General features: G+C 35.7%; 1 protein-coding gene across 7 annotated transcripts in view; it reads left to right on the top strand.

Annotated features, from left to right (window-relative positions):
• Positions 1-21721, top strand: part of EML5 (EMAP like 5) — a 171622-nt gene that overhangs the window by 41780 nt on the left and 108121 nt on the right. For 6 of the 7 annotated variants that reach the window (XM_032878580.1, XM_032878579.1, XM_032878577.1 and 3 more), the window contains 4 exons: positions 1303-1488; positions 3431-3566; positions 4910-5111; positions 18804-18941. In XM_032878580.1, coding sequence (XP_032734471.1) covers positions 1303-1488; positions 3431-3566; positions 4910-5111; positions 18804-18941 — 662 coding nt within the window. Of the gene's footprint in view, positions 1-1302; positions 1489-3430; positions 3567-4909; positions 5112-18803; positions 18942-21721 lie in introns of those variants that run through there. The other variant, XM_032878582.1, reaches the window with a different exon arrangement.

Here is a 21721-nt window from a genome sequence, read left to right as displayed (position 1 = left end):
TAATTAAATTTAAGTAAAATTTAATCATTTCTTCAGTCATTCCAGTCACATTTCAAATGCTTAAGGTCCACATGTATCCAGTGGTTACTCTATTGGACAGTATATGTACAGAGAATATATTCATCACCACAGAAAGTTCTATTAGATGACATTGATCTCAATTATAGAACAATAGTTCTTTACTCTGAGTGTGAAAATTATTTGGTTACCTGGGTTTGACTCTTCAGAGATTCTTTCTCCATTTACCTTGGTGGGGGTCCAAGCATACCATGTTTTATAATTTCCCTCAGGTGAGTCTAATGTGCAGCCAAAGTTGAGAATCACTCATCTACATGAAAATAATAGACTGAAAGGAAGGATTTGTTGAATTTGCTGGAAAAGAAGAGAACTAATGATCCTGTGCACAGGAATCATGGAGCTTTTAGAATTAAAAATCATAAAGTTTCATTGATTAAAAGCATTCATTAGGTATTTAAATGGATAAGCATCACAATTTTTAGTTTTTTGATGCTTCTGGTTTTAAGATCTTTAGGTCTTGAAATAAGATCTGAAAGATGGGATACGATCTTTATTATCAACAAATTATGTGACTTTAAGTGGTAATTTACTTATTATAAAGTTGAATTTTTTCTCTGGGCCAAATTTCTTTGTATAAAACTCTTCTTATATCCTTGCCCTGTTCCATTTTTGTTTCTTTATTTCTTTCTGCAAACTATTAAAATTTACCTGAATCCACATAAAAGAACAAAAACCCTGGTCATAAAGATTTATGTTTAACTTCCTGTTTTCTCCTAAAAATGAACAAATTATTCCAAATGTGTATCTCTCTTATTTTTAAGCGTGGCAAGTAAAGGAATTGCTCAGCCTTGAAATATCAATGAGAGCAACATTTTTTTCCCCATCTTTACTTCACCAAAGATTGAATGTTAGGTTTGGTCCTCCTTCCTATTAGTGTATGATATCTTCATTTTCATTGCTAACACATAACCAGCTCCTTCACTTGTTGGAGTTTCAAGTAGATTTTTTCCAGAGACCAAAGGAGGGAAGTGTAGCCTATTTTAAAAATAATCTAGTTCACCCCCCCTTATTCTTATAGATAAGGATTGAAACCAGTGACTTGTCTGCTATAATATAGCTATTGACAACACTAGGATGAGGATGTGAACATTTGAATGCTAATGTTTCGTAAGGGGATTTCTTAGGTAATTTTTGGTCTCCTGCTCTAATATAGCTTCACAGTATTAAAAGTATTTTATTTTATAAGCATTCTTTGGTAATTTGATGATACTGTGTACCTTTTAGTTCTGGAGTTTATGTGGAAATGCTCTGACCCCAAAACGAGGGGTCTTTGGTAAGACTGGTGACCTTCAAACAATTTTGTGCCTGGCCTGTGCAAGGGATGAATTAACATATTCTGGTGCACTTAATGGGGATATATATGTTTGGAAAGGAATCAATCTTATAAGGACAATACAAGGAGCCCATACTGTAAGTATATTTACATATTTTGAACACTTTTAGATAATTATTTAACTTCTTATCCTAGAACAAAAGATTATAGAATATAGCAGACTTTCTAGTCACTTTAGTTACTTGAAAAATGCTGTTCTAACTGAATTATCTGTTTGTTTTCAAGATTTCAATGAAAAAACATTATGCAATTAGACACATGGATATTCATTAAATTAGTATAATTAGTACCTTGTTTAAACCATTGCTCCAGTATGGTATCTTTCTCGGAGTAGTGTTCATAAAAGGCTTATTAAATTCAACAAAAGTATTCTAGGTTAACTACATTAGAGTAAAGTTAGTACTCTTTTTTTGTTTTGTTTTAAAGATTTTATTTATTTATTTGACAGAGAGCATGAGCACAAGCAGGGGGAAGGGGAGGGGCAGGCAGAGGGAGAAGCACATTCCCAGCTGAGCAAGGAGCATGTGGGACTCGATCCCAGGACCCTGGGATCAAGACCTGAGCCAAAGGCCACTGTTTAACCAACTGAACCACCCAGGTGCCCTTAAAGCTAGTATTCTTATGGCTAATTTACCAGTGGGAAATTTGGGGACAATTCTAGAAAACAATACCTTTTTAATTTTAATATCATTTTTTTATTGAGTGGCAAATTTAATTTTTGTAATTCATGAGATTTTCATATTAAAAAGTTAACAAATCTGGGGGGGAGGGGAATCTGTTAAAACCTTGTAGTTTGTTTTTTTTTTTATTAAGGATTTTTAATAGTTGGGTCTCTTACATAGAGAAGGGAACTAGAGAGTGCAAAGCTGCCACATGATTAGCAGTGAGATCTCAAGTAGAGAAGTTATTAAATGTATTAATATGATCCACTATTAAATAGATAATATATCGCATATTAAATATATTAAAGAACCACTTAGAACAGGACTTGCTTTGAGCAAAGTGTCTGAAGACCAGAAATACCAGATTCTTTTCCACAAAGATTGCAGCAACTCATATTTTCCTCATTAGTGCATAAAAATACCAGTTTCTTCCTTGTACTCCCCAGGACAGGATGTGACCACTTTTGTAAATTTTGGGTTGTTTTCTGGCTGCAAAATAGTAACTTCTTGTTTTAGTTGTTTCCTATTTGTGAAATTACATATATTTTTGGCTACTTGAAATTCCTTTTCTATTAATTGGTTATTACCCTTTGCTCTTTTTTGTTGTCTTTGTGGTTTGATTCTCTGTATTCACTTATATATTAAGGATGTTAACCCTTCAACAGCCCTACACATTGCAGATATCTCCCCAATCTGTTTGTCTTTGCTTATGATATCTTTTCTCATATGAAAAATTGTTCTCCTTTGTGGTTTTTGGGTAACCTGCCTTGCATAAAAGTTCTCTCATCGTTCAAAATCATGTAAGTGTTCTTTTTTTTTTTTTTAAACATACTTATTTCTTACATTTAGAATTTTATGTCTAGGGGCGCCTGGGTGGCTTAGTGGGTTAAAGCCTCTGCCTTTAGTTCAGGTCATGATCCCAGGATCCTGGGATTGAGCCCCACATCCCCATCGGCTCTCTGCTCAGCAGGGAACCTGCTTCCTCCTCTCTCTCTGCCTGCCTCTCTCCCTACTTGTGATCTCTGTCAAATAAATAAAAACTTTAGAATTTTAAGGCTATAATTCATATTTATATGTGGTGTAGGTTTAACTTTACATTATGCCCATGTCATGGACCATATATTGTTTTTATATGTATATATATATTATATATATGTTATATATATATATATAATTTGTATTTTCTTATATATATATATATCGGAATATATCAGAAAATACAAATTATATATGTATGTATATAATTTGTATTTTCTGATATTCTGATGTCATATCAAACTCTTTTAAAGTGTGTTTCTACCTACACACAGATTTTCTTAAAGGTATATATTGTTAAATTACTTTTTTTCTCTGCTAGGCAGGAATTTTTAGTATGAATGCTTGTGAAGAAGGCTTTGCTACTGGTGGCAGAGATGGCTGTATTCGTCTTTGGGATTTAACTTTTAAACCGATTACTGTGATTGATCTCAGGGAAACAGACCAGGGATACAAAGGTAATAACAAAACAAATGTCTCACTACTAGGCAAATTCTAAATATAGACAAGATTGTCTGTTTCTTTTAATAAATATAAATTTGTTTTGTAAATATAAATGAGACTCAAATTTGCCCTCACCTACTGTGTGCTTTTAATTGCACTCCCTTTATTGAGAGGTGAATTTGCCTAAAGACAGTCTATGTTTACTGTTACGACAAGGATTCTTTTGTATATCTAATGTTTATTATGATGGTACTTAGAGATGTGACAAGTGCTTGCTTAGGTAACCTTGGATTTTGAAAATATTTTACTATTAGAATGTCAAATGTAACTATTAGCAACTGTTGAAAATAAAGTGTGTTGAGGTTTGGAGAAGGTTTTGTTCAGGATGATTTAAACGCATATAGATGTGTTTTTCCTTTATCCAAATTTGTCAACAATTGGGAGATATTTTCTTCTTTGGGGATTTAAAAATTGATATAATAAAACAGAATCACTTTTAAAAAACCTTTTATTCACTAGTATGGTATAGGAATAGGATTGGAAGTGGCAGAGGTCTGTTTAAGCCTTATTTCAGTCACTTACTAGGTGTGTGACCTTGGGACACATATTTAATCTCATCTGTAAGTGAGAACAACTATCTCATAGGATTAAATGAGCTTATTTAATATATGTAAAATGTTTAAAAGTGTCTGGGACATAATAATCATCCAGTAAATGTTAACTGTTATGTTATTTTCATTAGTTTTGCTGAGCATTATTGTACCTTAAAATCTGCAAAATAATTTGACACTTTCTTATTTGGCCCTCACAAGAAAATTGTGAAGTCCACAGCACCGTTATGTTGGCCACATTATACAGATGAGAAAACAGAAGCACTAGCTTTTCTGAGCTTACAAAAGGGATTGTGGAATATGTAGAAAGAGTAGAAGTCTCTCTAATGATTTTATGAGCAGATGGAAGAAGTGAAATGTAGACACGTGAAAAGTCAGATTATTATAAGAAAAAAATAATACAATTCTATAAAGGTAGTTCCTGAATAGTTACTTTTTGTATTGTGGAGACTGTGTTATAAGACCTTGGCTGAAGAAGTGGTCAGACTATGACTGAAATTTTCTAAGTAGTAAGAAGAATATATGTCCTGAAGGATGCGTAGAAATTAGGTATATCATATCATTTGCTATGTGGATGTATCGTTCCATATAGCAAACAACCTGCATAATTGAAGAAAATGTGTGGATCAAAGACTTGCATATTCCTTTTATCTTACATCTAAGGTATAAAAGGTACAGAAATTAAATTGATTTAGTAGATTGGCATTATAACAGATTTATCTTAAATACAATTTACTTTTGATTAGGGTTGTCTGTGAGGAGTGTTTGTTGGCGAGGTGACCATATTCTAGTTGGAACACAGGACAGTGAAATTTTCGAAATTGTGGTGCATGAAAGAAATAAACCTTTCCTAATTATGCAAGGACATTGTGAAGGTGAACTTTGGGCACTTGCTGTCCATCCTACAAAACCTTTGGCTGTGACTGGAAGTGATGATCGTTCAGTCAGGTAAGCAAATTAAAATGTAGTTTCAGGGCGCCTGGGTGGCTCAGTGGGCTAGGCCGCTGCCTTCGGCTCAGGTCATGATCTCGGGGTCCTGGGATTGAGTCCCGCATCGGGCTCTTTGCTCAGCAGGGAGCCTGCTTCCCTCCTTCTCTCACTCTGCCTGCCTCTCTATCTACTTGTGATCTCTCTCTGTCAGATAAATAAATTAAAAAAAAAAATCTTTAAAAAAAATGTAGTTTCATAGGCTGGAATTTGTCCTTAGAGAAAAATAACAAAAACTGAATTAAAAAACTTCAATTTAAATATTAACAGCTTAAAATATAACAAACGAACATAATAGGTACTTAGTAGAATTAACAGTTTATAAGATTTTTTTCTCTTAAGTTGGAGTTAGCTACATACCAAAATGTACCCAGCTATTTCTGCCTCTTTAATAACCATATAATATTCCACTGTATGGAATGGCTCATGGAATATTCTATGGAATTTTATATGGTTCAGTCAGTTAAGTGTCTACCTTTAGCACAGGTCATGATCCCGGGATCCTGGGATCATGCCCCATGTCGGACTCCCTGCTCAGTGGGGAGTCTGCTTCTCCATCTGCCCTCCCACCACACTTGAACACTCTCTCTCTCTTAAATAAAAATCTTTTTAAAAATTCCATTGCATGGATATACTGTAATTTATTCGACTGAATCATTTTTTTTAAATTATAGTTGATATACAGTTTTACATTAGTTTCAGATGTACAACATAGTGATTCAACAATTAATATACTTTACAAGATGTTCTCCACAATGGCTATAGTTATCCTCTGTCACCACACAGAGTTACTACTATTTTGACTATATTCTTTGCAAACTGGTGCAGCTACTCTGGAAAACAGTATATAGGTTCCTCAAAAATTTAAAAGTATGAACTTCCCTGTGACCCAGCATTTGCATTACTAGGTATTTATCCAAAGGATAAAAAAATATTGATTTGAAAGGGTATAAGCACCCAGTGTTTATAGCAGCACTATCAAAGACAGCCAAATTATGTCAAGAGCCCACATCTCCATTGACTGATGAATGGATAAAAAAGATTGTGTGTGTGTGTGTGTGTGTGTGTGTGTGATATATATATCACCTATACATACATATCTATACATACAAATACAGAGGAATATTACTCAGCCATCAAAAAGAATGAAATCTTTTCATTTGCAACAATGTGGATAGAATAAAAATATATTAAGCGAAAGAAGTCAGAGAAAGACAAATACCATATGATTTTACTCAAGTGGAATTTAAGAAAAAAAAATAGATGAATGTAAAGGAAAAGAAGGAAAAATAAAATAAGATAAAAACAGAGAAGGGGGGCACCTGGGTGGCTCAGTGGGTTAAAGCCTCTGCCTTCAGTGGGTTAAAGCCTCTGCCTTCGGCTCAGGTCATGATCCCAGGGTCCTGGGATTGAGCCCCGCATTGGGCTCTCTGCTCAGCGGGGAGCCTGCTTCCTTTCCTCTCTCTCTGCCTGCCTCTCTGCCTTCTTGTGATCTCTGTCAAATAAATAAATAAATAAAATCTTAAAAAAAAAAAAAAAAAACAGAAGGAAGCAAACCATAAGAGACTCTTAACTATAGAGAACAAACTGAGGGTTGCTGGAGGGGAGGTAGGTCAGTGGATGGGTTAAATTGATGATGGGCATTAAGGAGGACACTTGTGATGAGCCCTGGGTGTTATATGTGACTCAACTCAATCACTGAGTTCTGCTGAAACCAATACTACACTATATGTTAACTAACTTGAATTTAAATAAAACCTTGGAAGTAAAAAAAAAAAAAAATGTGTCAGCCAAGAAATCAAAGAGGAAATTTAAAAATTCATGGAGACAAATGAAAATGAAAACACAATGGTCCAAAGCCTTTGGGCTGCAGCAAAAGCAGTTTTAAGAGGGACATTTATAACAATATAGGCCTACCTCAAGAAGCAAGAAAAGACTCAATCAATCTACCCGTACTCCTAAAGGAGTTAGAGAAAAACACAACCCAAATCTAGCAAAAATAAGGAAATGACAAAGATTAGAGCAGAAATAATGATACAGAAACTAAATAAACAATAGAATGGATCAGTGAAACCAGGAGCTGGTTCTTTGAAAAAATTAACAAAATTGAGGGGCACCTGGGTAGCTCACAGAGGGTTAAAGCCTCTGCCTTCAGCTCCTGTCATGATCCCAGGGTCCTGGGATGGAGCCCCACATCGGGCTCTCTGCTCAGCAGGGAGCCTGCTTCCCCCCTCCCCTCTTTCTCTGCCTGCCACACTGCCTACTTGTGATCTCTGTCTGGCAAATAAATAAATAAAATCTTAAAAAAAAATTAACAATTGATAAACCTCCAGCCAGACTCATCAAAAAAAAAAACAACAACAACAACAAAAAAAAACAAACCTCAATGTCAGAAATGAAAGAGGAGAGGTAAAAACAGACACCACAGAAATGAGAAAGATTATAAGAGAATAGTATGAAAAATAATATGCCAACAAACTGAACAATATAGAAGAAATGGATAAATTCCTGGAAACATGAAACTTACCAAAACCGAAACAGAAGAAATAGAAAATTTGAGCATACTCATCACCAGCAGTGAAATTGAATCAGTAATCCAAAAACACCCAACAAACAAAAGTCCAGAGGATTCACAGGTGAATTCATCAAACACTTAAAGGAGAGTTAATGCCTATTCTTCTCAAACTTTTCCAAAAAAGTATTACAGGAAAGAAAACTTCCAAATTCATTCAGTGAGGCCAGCATTACCCTTGTACCAAAACCATGTAAAGAGTCCACAAATAGGCCAGTATCTCTGATGAACACAGGTGTGATAATCCTGAATAAAATATTAGCATTCCAAATCCAATAATACATTTTAAAAAAAAATCATTCACCATAGTCAGGTGGGGTTTATTCCTGGGTTGCAAGGGTGATTCCGTATTTGCAAATCAATGTGATAAATCACATCAGTAACAGGATAAATAACAGAAGATCTGCATCTATTTTAATAGATACAGAAAAAACATTTGACAAAGTAGAACGTCCATTCATGATGGAAACTCTCAGAGTGGGCTTAGAGGGAACATACTTCAACATAATAAAGACCATATATGAAAAACCCAAGCTAACATCATACTCATTGAGGAAAAACAGAGCTTTTCCCCTAAGGTCAGGAACAAGACAAGGATGTTCACACTCACCACTTTTATTCAACATAGAATTGGAAGTCCTAGACAGGAATCACACAAGAGAAAGGAATAAAAGGGATCCATATTGGTAAGGAAGAAGTAAAACTTTCACTCTTCGCAGGTGACATGATATTATATATAGAAAATTGTGAATACGAGAAAACTGCTAGTGAACTGATGAGTGAATACAGGAAGTTTACAAAATCATACAGAAATCTTTTGCACTAACATTACAACAACAGAAATAAATTAAGAAAACGACCCCATTTACAGTTGTACCAAAAACAATAAAAGGAATAATCTTAACCAAAGAGGTGAGTGACTGCTACTCTGAAAACTATGAAACTTGGATAAAAGAAATTGAAGGTGACACAAAGAAATGGAAAGACATTCCATGCTTATTGATTAGAAGAACAAATATTGTTAAAATGTTTATACTACCCAAACTAATCTACAGATATAATGCAACCCCTATATAGATAACAACAGCATTTTTCACAGAATTAGTGTAAATCCTAAAATTTTTATGGAACCACAAAAGAACCCAAATACCCAAAGCAATCTTGAAAAAGAAAAAAACTGGAGCTATCACAATTCTGGACTTCAAGTTATACTGTAAATCCATAGGAATCAATACAGTATGTTCCTGGCACAAAAATAGACACATACATCAATGGAACAGAATAGAAAGCCCAGAAATAAACTCTCAGTTATATGATCAATTTATCTTCAATCAAGGAGGCAAGAATATACTATGGGAAAAAAGATAGTCTCTTCAACAAATGGTGATGGGAAAACTGGACAGTGACATGTAAAATAATGAAACTGCTTTCTAATACCACACACAGAAACAAACTCAAAATAGGTTAAAGACCTAAATGTAAGACCTGAAACTATAAAAATCCTAGAAGAGTCCAGGCAGTAATTTCTCTAATATTGGCCACAACATCTTTCTAGATATGTCTCCTGAGGCAAGGGAAACAAAAGCAAAAATAAGCTATTGTGACTATATAAAAATAAAGAGCTTCTGCACAGCAAAGGAAACAACGAAAAAAACTAAAAGACAACCTACTGAGTGAGAGAAGATATCTGCAAATGACATCCATTAAAGGGCTAGTATCTAATACATATAAAGAAATCCTTCAACTCATCAAGGAAAAAAATAATGCAGTTAAAAAATAGGCAAGATATATGAACAGACATTTCTCCAAAGAAGACCTCTAGGTGGCCAACAGACCCATGAAAAAGATGCTCAACATCACTCATCATCAGGGCAACGCAAATGAAAACTACAATGAGATATCATCTCACAGCTGTCAGAATGGCTAAAATAAACAAGTGTTGACAAGGATGTGAGGAAATAGGAATCTTTGTGCACTGGGAATGCAAACTGCTGCCGCTACTGTGGAAAACAATGTGGAGGTTCCTGAAAAAAAAAAAATTACCCTACTATCTAGTAATTGGCACTGCTGGGTATTTACCCAAAGAATTAAAAAAACACTAATTTATGGGGATATGTGCACTCCTTTGTTATTATTGTCACATTATTTACAATGGGCAAGTTATTGAAGCAACCTAAGTGTGTACATCAATAGATGAATGGATAAGAAGTGGTATGTACATACAATAGAATATTATTCAGCCATAAAAAATGAGACTGCTATTTGCAACAACATGGATGGATCTATAGATTTTAATGCTAAACAAAATAAGCCAATCAGAGAAAGACAGATATCATGTGCTTTCACTCATATGTGGAATTTAAGAAAAAAGAAATTAACAAAGTGAAGGAAAAAAAAAAGACAAACCAAAAATAGACTCTTAACTATAGAGAACATATGGTTACCAGAGGGGAAGGTGGATGGGGGGAATGGGTGAAATAGGTGAATGGGATTAAGAGTACAGTTACCTTGGATGAGCACTGAGTAATATATGGAATTGTTAAATCACTGTATTGTGCACCTGAAGCAAATACAACACTGTGTGTTAACTACACTGAAGTGAAAATAAAAATTAAAAATTAAAACAATTATTCATAGGTATGTACTTATTACCATTTTGTTAATTGTTTTCTGGTTGTTTTTAGTTCTTCTCTGTTCTCTTTTTCCTCTTGCTCTCTTCGCATGTGGTTTGATAACTTTCTTTAGTGTTATGCTTAGATTCCTTTTTTTGTTATCTTTTGTGTATCTATTATAGGTTTTGGTTTATGGTTACCATGAGGTTTGAATATAGTGTCTTAATATATAGCACTGTATATAAGTTGGGGGCCACTTAAGTTTGAACCTATTGTAAAAGCACTGCAGGTGTGCTTGGATGGCTCAGTTGATTAACGTCAGACTCAGTGTCAGCTCAGGTCTTGATCTCAGGGTTGTGAGGTCAAGCCCCAAGTTGGGCTCTAGGCTGGGTGTGGAGCCTACTTAAGAAATAAACAAATAAAAGCACTTCATATTTATTTCCCCTTTTGTATTTTGTGTATGATGTCATATTTTACATCTTTTTATTCTATATGTCCCTTACCTAATTTTTGTAGATATAATTGATTTTACTACTTTTATCTTTTAACCCTATTATTAGCTTTATAAATGATTGGTATCCTACCTTTATTTTGTGTTTGCTTTTACCAGTGAAAATTTTTTGTTTCATAATATTTGTCCGGTCATGGTCTTTTCTTCTTAAAGAAGTCCCTTAACCTCTCTTGTAAGGCTGGCTTAGTGGTAATGAACTCCTTTAACTTTCGTTTGTCTGGGTAACTCTTTCTCTCTTCAGTTCTGAATAATAATCTTGCCTGGTAGATTATTCTTGTCTTAGGTTTCCTCCTTTCAACACTTTGAATGTATCGTGCCATTCTCTTCTGGCCTGCAAAGTTTCTGCTGAAAAGTCAACTAATTTCCTTATGGGGTTTCTCCTGTATTTAACTAGTTGGTTTTCTCTTACTGCTTTTAAGATTCCCTCTTGTTTTAACTTTTACCATTTTAATTATTATGTGTCTTGGTATAGATGTCTTGGGTTCAATTTGTCTGGGACTCTCTCTGCTTCCTTGACCTGGATGTCTGTTTTTTTACTTGGGTTAAAGGAGTTTTCAACTATTATTTCAAACAAGTCTTCTGCCCTTTACTGTCTTTCTTCTCCTTTTGGGACCCCTGTAATGCAGATGTTAGTATGCTTGATGTTGCAGGGGTCCTTAACCTGTTTTCATTTTTTTTTAAACTCTTTTTTTCTTTTTTGCTTTTCAGCTTGGGTGGTTTCCATAACCCAGATTACTGATCTTCCAGATTATTGATCCTTTCTTCTGCATCCTCTGATCTGCTCTTGCTTTCCTTTAGGTTTGGGTTTTGTTTGTTTGTTTGTTTTTTAAAGATTTTATTTATTTATTTAAAAGAGAGGCAGTGAGAGAGAGCATGAGTGAGGAGAAGGTCAGAGGGAGAAGCAGACTCCCCGTGGAGCTGTGAGCCCCCTGCGGGACTTGATCCCGGGACTCCGGGATCATGACCTGAGCTGAAAGCAGTTGTCCAACCAACTGAGCCACCCAGGCGTCCCTGTTTGTTTTGTTTTGTTTTTTGTTTTTTTCAGTTACTGTATTCTTCAGCTCTGGTTGTTTTTTCTTCATATTTTCTCCTTGTTGACGTTCTCAATAAGGTCATCCAGTCTGGTTCTTATCTTTACGGCCATTAGTGTGAACACTCTGTCAGGAAGATTGTTTTCTTCCATTTTGTTCTTTTTCTGAGGTTTTGTCTCGTTCTTTCATTTGGCACATATTCCTATTCCTTTGTCTTACTTTATCTGACTCCCTGTGTTTATATATTAGGTAGTTCATCTACATTTCCTGGTCTACACAGTGGCCTTAAGTACAAGGTGTCCTGCAGAGCCCAGTAGTGTAATCTTCCCTGGTTACCAGATCCAGGTGCCCCAGGCATATCCCCTGTGTGGGCTGTGTGCAACCTCTTATGATTGGGCCACAACTGATGTGGGAATGCTGGTGGGTGGGGCTGGCCCCCTTTCCTGGTGCAAGAATCATTTTGGAGGGGCACTTGTCTGGCCTAGGCTGCCAGGTGTGGCAGGGTGGTTGTCACTTTGGGGAGACATCAGCCCTGACTGAGGCTGTTCACCAGGTGTGGTGGAGTGAGAGTCAATTTGGAGAGGCATTTGCCAGGGCAGGTAGGTTGGGTGAGGTGGGTCCATAGGGCAAGACCACTTCAAGGCAAGTAGTACCAGCAAGATAAATATAGAATGTCAGCTAGGCTTAAGGAGGGCAAGAGAATGGTACCTGCTAGTACTTCCATTACCAGAGAAAACTCCTACAGATTCCTGCCCCTCCAACATGCACCCTAAAGTTAATCTCTTTTGGAGAGACTTTGCAAACTACTGCTGCTTTACTGGGTCTCTGACCAAGTGATAAAGTGTGCTGGTCCCTTTAAGAGCTGTCTTGAGTCCCAGTAACTCTCTGGCTCTTCTGGAGTTAAGTCTTGCTGATTTTCAAAGCTGTTGGAGTTAAGCCCCGCTTATTTTCAAAGCCAGACATTACGGGAGCTCATCTTTACAGTGTAGGTACCTAGGGCCTAGGTACCTGATGTGGGGTTTGATCCCCTTGCTCCTCAGGGTGGACCTCCGTATGTGCAATATTCCTCCTGCTTGTGGGTCCTTATGCTGGGACTGTGGTATCTGACCATATCTCTTGTCCTCCAACCCTTCTCATTTTGGCTGCTTCTTTGTGTTGTTGGCTGTAGTTGATCTGTTCTGCTCATCTTAAGGTTGTTTTCAGAGTGACTTGCATTATGTGTAACTCTTGCTTCCAGGTATACATGGCAGGAAGTGACCTCAGAATTCTCCTATTCTGCTATCTTCCTAGTCCATTATTGATGAGACTTTAGGTTTTTCCAGTTTTATGCTATTAAATACAATGCTTACAATGAATACTCTTTTATCTGTGCTATTGTATACATGTGCAAATGTGCGTATCTCTTTGGTAACTTCTGAGTATTCAAATGATATGTGCATTTTAAATTTTGATAGATAATGCCTTATAGAAAGGTAATAACAATTTATATACCTTGTCAGCAATGCATAACAGTGCCTATTTTCCCATACCCTTGGCAGCCCTGATTATTACCCCAAAAGGTAAGAAGTGATTTCCTGGGGCACCTGGGTGGCTCAGTCATTAAGTGTCTGCCTTTGGCTCAGGTCATGATCAAGCCCTGCATTATTGGGCTCCCTGCTTGGTGGGAAGCCTGCTTCTCCCACTCCCCCTGCTTGTGTTCCCTCTCTTGCTGTGTCTCTGTCAAATAAATAAATAAAATCTTTAAAAATTAAAAAAAAAATAGATCCATTTAAAAGTGATATAAAAATGTGTAGTGGGCATGAAATACATTAAGTAAATGGTATAGCTCCCAATAGTATAGTCCTGCTTTGTCCAGCACAATAGCCACTGGCCACATGAGCATCTGAAATGAGGTGTGTGGTAAGTGAAGAATCGGCATGGGGAAAAAAAAATGTAAACTATCTCCTTGATAATTTTTATTTATGTATTTCTATTGATATAATTTTATATTGATGTATTAATATTTTGGACATATTCAAATTAATTTCACTTTTTCCTTGGTACTTACCAAATTTTTACTTTTTACTTTTATTTTTTAGTAACAACTATATATGTTTAAAGTGTACAATATAATGTGGTCTATACCATAATGTTCTGACGTACATATACAAAGCAAAATGATTACTACAAACTTCATTCACATACCAATCTCTCTCTGTCTAATAAATAAAATCTATTAAAAAGTTATTTCCTGGGGCACCTGGGTGGCTCAGAGGGTTAAGCCTCTGCCTTCGGCTCGGGTCATGATCTCAGGGTCCTGGGATCGAGCCCCGCATCAGGCTCTCTGCTCAGCAGGGAGCCTGCTTCTCCCTCTCTCTCTCTGCCTGCCTCTCTGCCTACTTGTGATCTATCTCTGTCAAATAAATAAATAAAATATTAAAAAAAAGTGATTTCCTGTGATACTGTGAAAACGTGCTTTTCTCTCCTGTTGAGGTGTGTTGAGTATGTTTACATATGGTTAGAGGACATTTGTATTTCCTTTTCTCTGATCTGTCTGGTGAAGCTCTTTTGCTGTTTTCTGTTAGTTCCTTGTTCTTTCTCTAATTACTTTAAAATATGATCTAACATTTGTCTACATTTTATAGAAATTAGCACATTGTCTATGACAGTAGTTCTCAGTGTGGTTCCTGGACCAGCAGCATCAATATTCCTTGTAAGAAATGCAAATTCTCATGTGTTATCCAGGACCAAGTATCAGAAATTCATCAATTCATGGTTTGATAAGTCTTCCAAGTGGAGGTGATGTACACTAACTTTTAAGAACTGCTGGTCAGTTATAGGTGTTTAGATATTTTGTACACTTTGTCATTTTTTTTTTCACCATTTCATCTGTAAATGTTTTGTGTAAAAGGTAACTTTAAATATCACCACAGTACTGTTTTCACACAGCATTCCTTTGGCTTCTTTGAGTTACGCTCCAAAGAATGTGCATATACAGCAGTTGTTGATGTGTCCTTTAAATCTTGTATTCTGTAGCTTCCTTCCTCCTTACCCCCCTATTTTTTTTATAATTTTGTTGTTGAAACTAAGTATTCGTCCTCCAGAGTTCCCCACATTCTGGATTTGGCTAGTTGCACCTCCATGTATTTTAATACATTCTCTCTTCATTGTGTTATATAAACTGATAAGTAGATCTAGAGATTTGATGAGATGCAGTTATGAATTTTCACCAAGAATATTTCCTGATGGTAATGTGTATCTCTGTTTGATGGTATCTAACATGTAATCTCTTTTTTAAATCATATTAGCAGCTATTGATGGTTATTATCTAGATGAGTGTTTCTTAACTTTTTTTATTATTATTGCTTTTCTAATGAGAATTTTTAGATAATTTTTTCCCAAATCACATCCCCTTCACGTGAAATTTCAAGTGAATGATACAGCTCACCACAAAAAAAGTACATATTTGTTTTTGTACTATGGCCCAAGAGAGAGTTACAAACCATTATAATATTTAAATTTTTCATTCCTGAGAACTAATTTTCATTTCTGAGAACTAATTTTTAGCCCCCTTTGGGGCAGTATTGCTCCTGTCAAGAGCCCGTGACCTAGATCTTTTATTAAGAGTTTCATATAGTGGTATTTTAATTTCACTCATATTCATTTGTTAGCTGTCATATTCCTAAAAAAGAATTTCTCTTCATCAACCATTTGCTTATCCTGGGTGAAGTTTGTACAGGAAAACAGGAAAGTGTTTCTTTGCCATTTGCTAGTTTAAAACATAGTTGGCTCCCTGGAATGCTTTGTATGATCTATTCACATTTCTTGCCGTTATTTGTAGGGTTATAGATTATTTCCTCCTTTGTTTTTAGCAGGTTTTTTGTGTTATGGATATTAACTCTTTCTGATGTAAGTTGCAAATAATTTTCACCAATTTCTTTCTTTTTTTTTCTTTCTTTCATTGCTTTTTGCCACACAAAACTTTTTTGCTGTTATTTTGTTTTATGAACTTAATATTTTCTTTTATGACTTCTGAGCTTTCTATCAATCATCTTCTGCAAAGTTAAAAAAAAAGTTTTTAATATACGCTTCTGTATTCTAATGGCTTTTTTTTTTTTTAATTTACTTCAAGAAATGAGGTGGGATACAACCTAATTCTTTCCAGATAACACTGATTTTTTAAATGATATGTTAATCAGTCATGCTGTGTTCTGTTCTGTCATTGTGCTACTCAGTTTTATGGGGATGGGAGATGCTATAGTTCTGTGTCCACCTGGAAATTTAGTGTGGGGCCACACTTAACCCATGTGCTTTGCTAGGAACTATCTTATAGTTCGTTTTAGGAGAACTATTACCAGTTGCTGCATAGCTGTTGAAAAAAAGGCAACTGATCTTTTAAAAAGTAATTCATCAGACTTCTATTTCTGCTTTTGGTGGGCAAGTAATTTGGAAGGAACTCACATTAAAAACAACTAAAAATGCTGGTTAAAATGTAAAATCTTCAAAGAGCAGTCAAGATATTAATGATCTACTAGCCAAATTGTGAAAGAAAATGGGAATTTAGGAGCACCAGTGGGCCAATGCCACTTTGCCCTGGGGGCATTTTTCTTCCTTTGAGTAAACTTGGGTTTTGTTTGTGGCTTTCTTCTAGGGCAAGGGGGCAGATGTCAAGATCCAGGGCCCATCCACGGAGAGTAGGTCAGCACACTGTACTAGAACATTGGGCTCTGAAAAAAATAATACCCTGCAAATTTGTGTGGGAATAGATATCTTATTTCAAGTTTTAGTAGCACAGGAAGAGTAGTGTAAAACTGCTTGATTATGTTATTTAAACAGCATTAGTTCTGGGGCACCTGGGTCTGTCTTGGGCCCGGGCCATGATCCCAGGATCCTGGGATCAAGTCCTGCCTCAGGCTGCTTCTCCCTCTCCCTTTGCATGCTGCTCCCCCTGCTTATGCGCTCTTTCTCTGTGTGTCAAATGGATAAATTAAAAAAAAGAAAAAAAAAAGAACAGCATTAGTTCTTGTCCAGATAACTACCACAGTGTAAGTTTTACATGTAAGTGCTGCTTTTGCCTAATAGTTTTAGATTGAATTCATTAAGACACAATATTAAACATGCATGAAAGCTAAGTTCCAAAGCTACTAGTTGTTAAGGGCAGTTATGGTTCAGAAGAATTTCATTCTTGACTTTGAGATCAGCAAAGCACAATAAAATTTTACCACTTGTAAGTCATTAACTGCTGTGTGGTACAGCAAGTCAGGTTTTTGAACTTCTATTCCTGACACAACTTCAGAACTAACAATGGTTATATCCCCCAAATCAAATGAAGTTCATCATTAACATTATTGGTTCGTAAACATTCAGTTTTGTGTTTTGTTTTGTTTTTCTTTAAAATACTTGCTGAAGAATAATACAATGAATAATCATAGGCTTTTTAAACACCTTACATTTTTACAGTTTTTGTAAATTTGCCTAGGCCATTTTTTTCTATCCATGTTTTTCAACACCATCTAATTCCACCCTACACTGTATTGGTTTAGTTCTTTCTAACTTATGTCTTTGGAAACGTTCTAGGCTATAGTTATTCCACACCAACTAGTCATAGAAGCTAATTCTTCATCACTTCAAACTTGGCATGAACTCCTTGAATAAACAACTGAGTAATACTGGTAACATCTGTTGACTCCTTACAATCCAAGGAAACCACTCAACATTATTTATCTTGTTTAATTAACTGTTGGTGGTTTTCCCCAAACCCTCAGCTTTTTGAGAAACTGTTCTTACTTTAAAGGCAATAATCTTAAATTTATTTTCTCTGCACACATTTTTTAGCCACTGCAATTTAAAATGATAGAGTTAATCCATTACCAGTAAGTAGATTTCCTTGTTTAGCTAACATGCCACTTAAAAACTTACTTTTGTTGACATCTCATTTTAATTTTTAAATTCTAACTTTTCTGATCATTGCTTTCCTGTAAGAGATGTTGCAAGGAGTGCTTAGTCTAGTAATGTTCATCTATATCTGTATTTCTTAGGGCAACTATACTGTCATTGCATAAGAAATACAGTGCTTTACTCTCTCATTACTCTCTCATTCCCAGGACCCTGGGATCATGACCTGAGCCAAAGGCAGAGGCTTGAACTCACTGAGCCACCCTGGTGCCCTGAATTCCACAAGTTTTGATACGACATTTTTTATTATGACTTCAAAATATTAATTTTCATTAAATTTTTTTCTTTGTCCTTTGGGTTATTTAAAAGTATAATTCTTAATTTTCAATCGTCATTTTCTACTTTCTGTTACAGATTTCTAACATTAGAGTGTGGAACAAACTGAATTTGCATAGTCTTAAGTGTTACTTTTAAATTAAAAGACTCTGTATATAAATATATAGTATATACCATATACCACCATATACATACACACACACACTACATATAGTGTGTGTGTATATGTATATCCCCTTTGATCAGGGTAGAAATCATCCACCTAAAATAAATGATTGGAAAAAACTGATGCCATTACATCGTTTTAAAAATAAAAGATTCTAGGGGTAACTGGGTGGCTCAATCAGTTAGGTGTCCGACTCTTGGTTTTGGCTCAGGTCATGATCTCATGATCATGGAATCAAGCCCCATCTTGGGCTTCCCACTCAGCTGGGAGTCTGCTTGGAATTCTATCTCTCTGTTCCTCTCCCCACTCACACTCTTTTTCTCTCTCTCGAATAAATAAATCTTAAAAAAAATAGATTTTATAAACTCTTATCTTTCAAAGTATGAAAAGTATTCCTTTCTCATAGATTAGAATTCCTGGCCAGAAAATATATAGTTAAAATATGTTTATATTACTTTCTTAGATGATTATTTTAACAAAAATCTTTTCATAGAGTTCATAATTTTTAAGCATACATTAGTTAATTCTTTTATTTTAATTAAATGTTACAGGATATGGAGCCTAGTAGATCATGCACTAATAGCAAGGTGTAATATGGAAGAACCAATTCGTTGTGCAGCTGTAAATGTGGATGGAATCCATCTTGCCCTTGGAATGAAGGATGGCTCATTCACTGTACTTAGAGTAAGGTATGGTATTGGGGTAGAAACAGTAAATTTCTGTTAAGTGATAATTTGCAATACTCATTGTTTTTACCTATTTCATTTTCACTCTCCTTTCATCTTAACATATATACACACACACATATATATATTTCAAATATTAGTTTTATTAAATACTAAATATATAAAAAATGACTTTGTCGGAAAATTGTTAACTCAAAAACCTTGGCTTTGGGGCTTAAGAATGCTTAGTGGATTAATGGCTAAAATTTTGAGCTATGAATTTGGGTGTTGACCTCCATTCCTTGGTAGTATTGACTTTTAGTAATGATCCTCTGCCATTGGTGGAAGGGGGTGGTGGTGACCTTGAGGCCGTTAAAAATGGGTGAAAGGTTTTTTGTTATTTGTAGCTTTATTCTTTGAAAAAAAAAAAAAAGAAAAAGCCTCCATCTTTTCTCGTCTGTTTGCATAATTAGAAGAGTTAAACAAATCTGTTAAAGCAGTTCTCATCTCATGTTGAATTATAGGTACAGTGCATTCTATTGAATTCTATATAGCTATTAAAAACTTTGCTGTGGGGACGCCTGAGTGGCTCAGTTAGTTATGCACCTGACTCTTGATTTCGCTCAGGTCATGACCTCAGCGTTGTTAGATCAGATGCCCTATTGGGCATAGAGCCTGCTTAAGCGTCTCTCTCTCCCTTGACTCCCCCACCCCAACTATCACGCCCTCTTTCTTAAAAACAAAAGCAAATTTTGATGTAAATCCATGTGTGTTCACAAGCATATGTATTTATGAAATTCTTCTTCTCTAGCTTAGGGAATGGTAGGACCTTTTCAGTTGCCCAATCCAGAAACCATTAATTCCCTTATCTAGTTAATCACAGAGTTCTGGATGATCTACTTCCCAGGTAGCTTTTAAATTAATCTGCTTCCTCTCATTTTCACCATTGTACTCTTGTATAGACTTCTACCATTTCCTAACTGGATTGGTGGATTGTGTCTCAGTTGGTCTCCTTAGCTCCTGTTTTGCATCCCTCAAGACTTTTTTTTACTCTACAGTTAATAGTGATGCCTTTTAAAACAAATTTGTTTGCATCCCTCCTCTTTCTAAAATATGGTAAAAGCTTGACACTCTCCCTAGTTTGAATTTCATAATCCTTAACGTAGCCAGTAGTGCCCATCTCCCCACCTGTTTCTTTCTGCCTCACTCTTTTCCTCTCAACTGTGTAAAACATCTTTTGCTTCTTCAGATACATCATGTTCTCTTCCACCTCTGAGTTTCTCTAGTTGCTGACTTTCTTTCTGGGACAGGTTTTTATAATGAGATAAGCTGATGTTTTTCTTTTGCACTAATTTTTTAATTGTAATAGTATATATGTAATACAAAATTTATCGTTTTAACCATCTTTCAAAATTCAGTGGCATTGGGGCACCTGGGTGGCTCCGTGGGTTAAAGCCTCTGCCTTTGGCTAAGGTTGTGATCTCAGGGTCCTGGGATTGAGGCTTTCTGCTCAGCGGGGAGCCTGCTCCCCTCTCCCTCTCTGCCTGCCTCTCTGCCTACTTGTGATCTCTCTGTCAAATAAATAAATAAAATCTTCTTAAAAAATTCGGTGGCATTAAGTACATTTACATTGTTGTGCAACAAGAATTTAAGATGCTTGTAAAACACCTAAGAGTTCCTCTCATATAGCTCCTATGCATTAAAAATAGTAATTATTTTTGTTAATTGTACATTTATTTGCCCTTTCAAATATTGTGTGCAAGTAACTGGGCGAATAAGTTCTTATCTCTAATAAGTCATTATTTCAGCAACTGAGTCCAACATTGCTGACAGGACCATTGGAATGGTGATTATAGCTATTAAATACCTTTGTAGTTTAACCACATAAGTTTACCTCAAAAATAGTCTTAATCCTAGATTTACCTGGTCACTGTTTCTTCTTGGTTTGCTGTACATATTCAGCATATAATGAAGCAGACTTCATAAGTATAGCAGTATTAAAGGACCCTCACAGGAGTAGTTATGTTATGATTGGAGGAACATAGAATAAATTCAGATCTAACACACTGATTCTCAATTTGGGATACAAGATGATGTGCCAGCACAGAGTCACATAACTTCTAGAACATCTCTCTTCCTTTTGATAAAAAATGTTACCAGTTTTATGTTAAACCTATCATGGAGTCAAATGAAAAAATGCAAATATTTTTCAAATTAAAAGATTCATATATATAAAATTTGACTTGTAGTGGGTGGCATGGTGTTATCCACCCCAAACTCCTCAGAGTCACTCATTCTTTCTCATGAGTAGGTAGGAAGACTTAAGTGGAAGAACTTGATAAGCCCAATTAACAAATTTCCTGAGGATAGAATAAGGTTTCCTGAAGAGTATGAGATAGACTTTAGTTATAAAAGCATTTTCATTTTATATTCTGTTAGCACCTAGCCATTTGTCTCTTTCTGACAGTGTCACTACCACATTATATCAACTACAAAAGGATTAGGAGACTTTTTCCCTAAGTAATCACGCATTTCATTTAAAAACTTTTTTCTACCCACTTATATTTTGTCTGTTCCATTTCTTGGGAATAATTAAGTCCCAAAAGTTGTTTCCTGGCTTTAAAAAGTAACTTTGTATATCTCCATTATTTTTCCACATCAAAACTTTTGTCTCTCTGTAGCCCTCCCCTGAAGGAGCACTATCAAAACGTGCTTAAGTAGGGCGCCTGGGTGGCTCTGTCAGTTGAACATCCGACTCTTGATTTTGGCTCAGGTCATGATCTTGGGGTTCTGGGATCAAGCCC

The sequence above is a fragment of the Lontra canadensis genome, unplaced genomic scaffold (genome assembly GCF_010015895.1).
Source record: "Lontra canadensis isolate GAN:19392208 unplaced genomic scaffold, GSC_riverotter_1.0 scaffold64, whole genome shotgun sequence".
NCBI lineage: Eukaryota > Metazoa > Chordata > Mammalia > Carnivora > Mustelidae > Lontra > Lontra canadensis.
The sequence above is the reverse complement of the archived record's forward strand: the minus strand, read 5'-3'. Positions and strand labels throughout refer to the sequence as shown.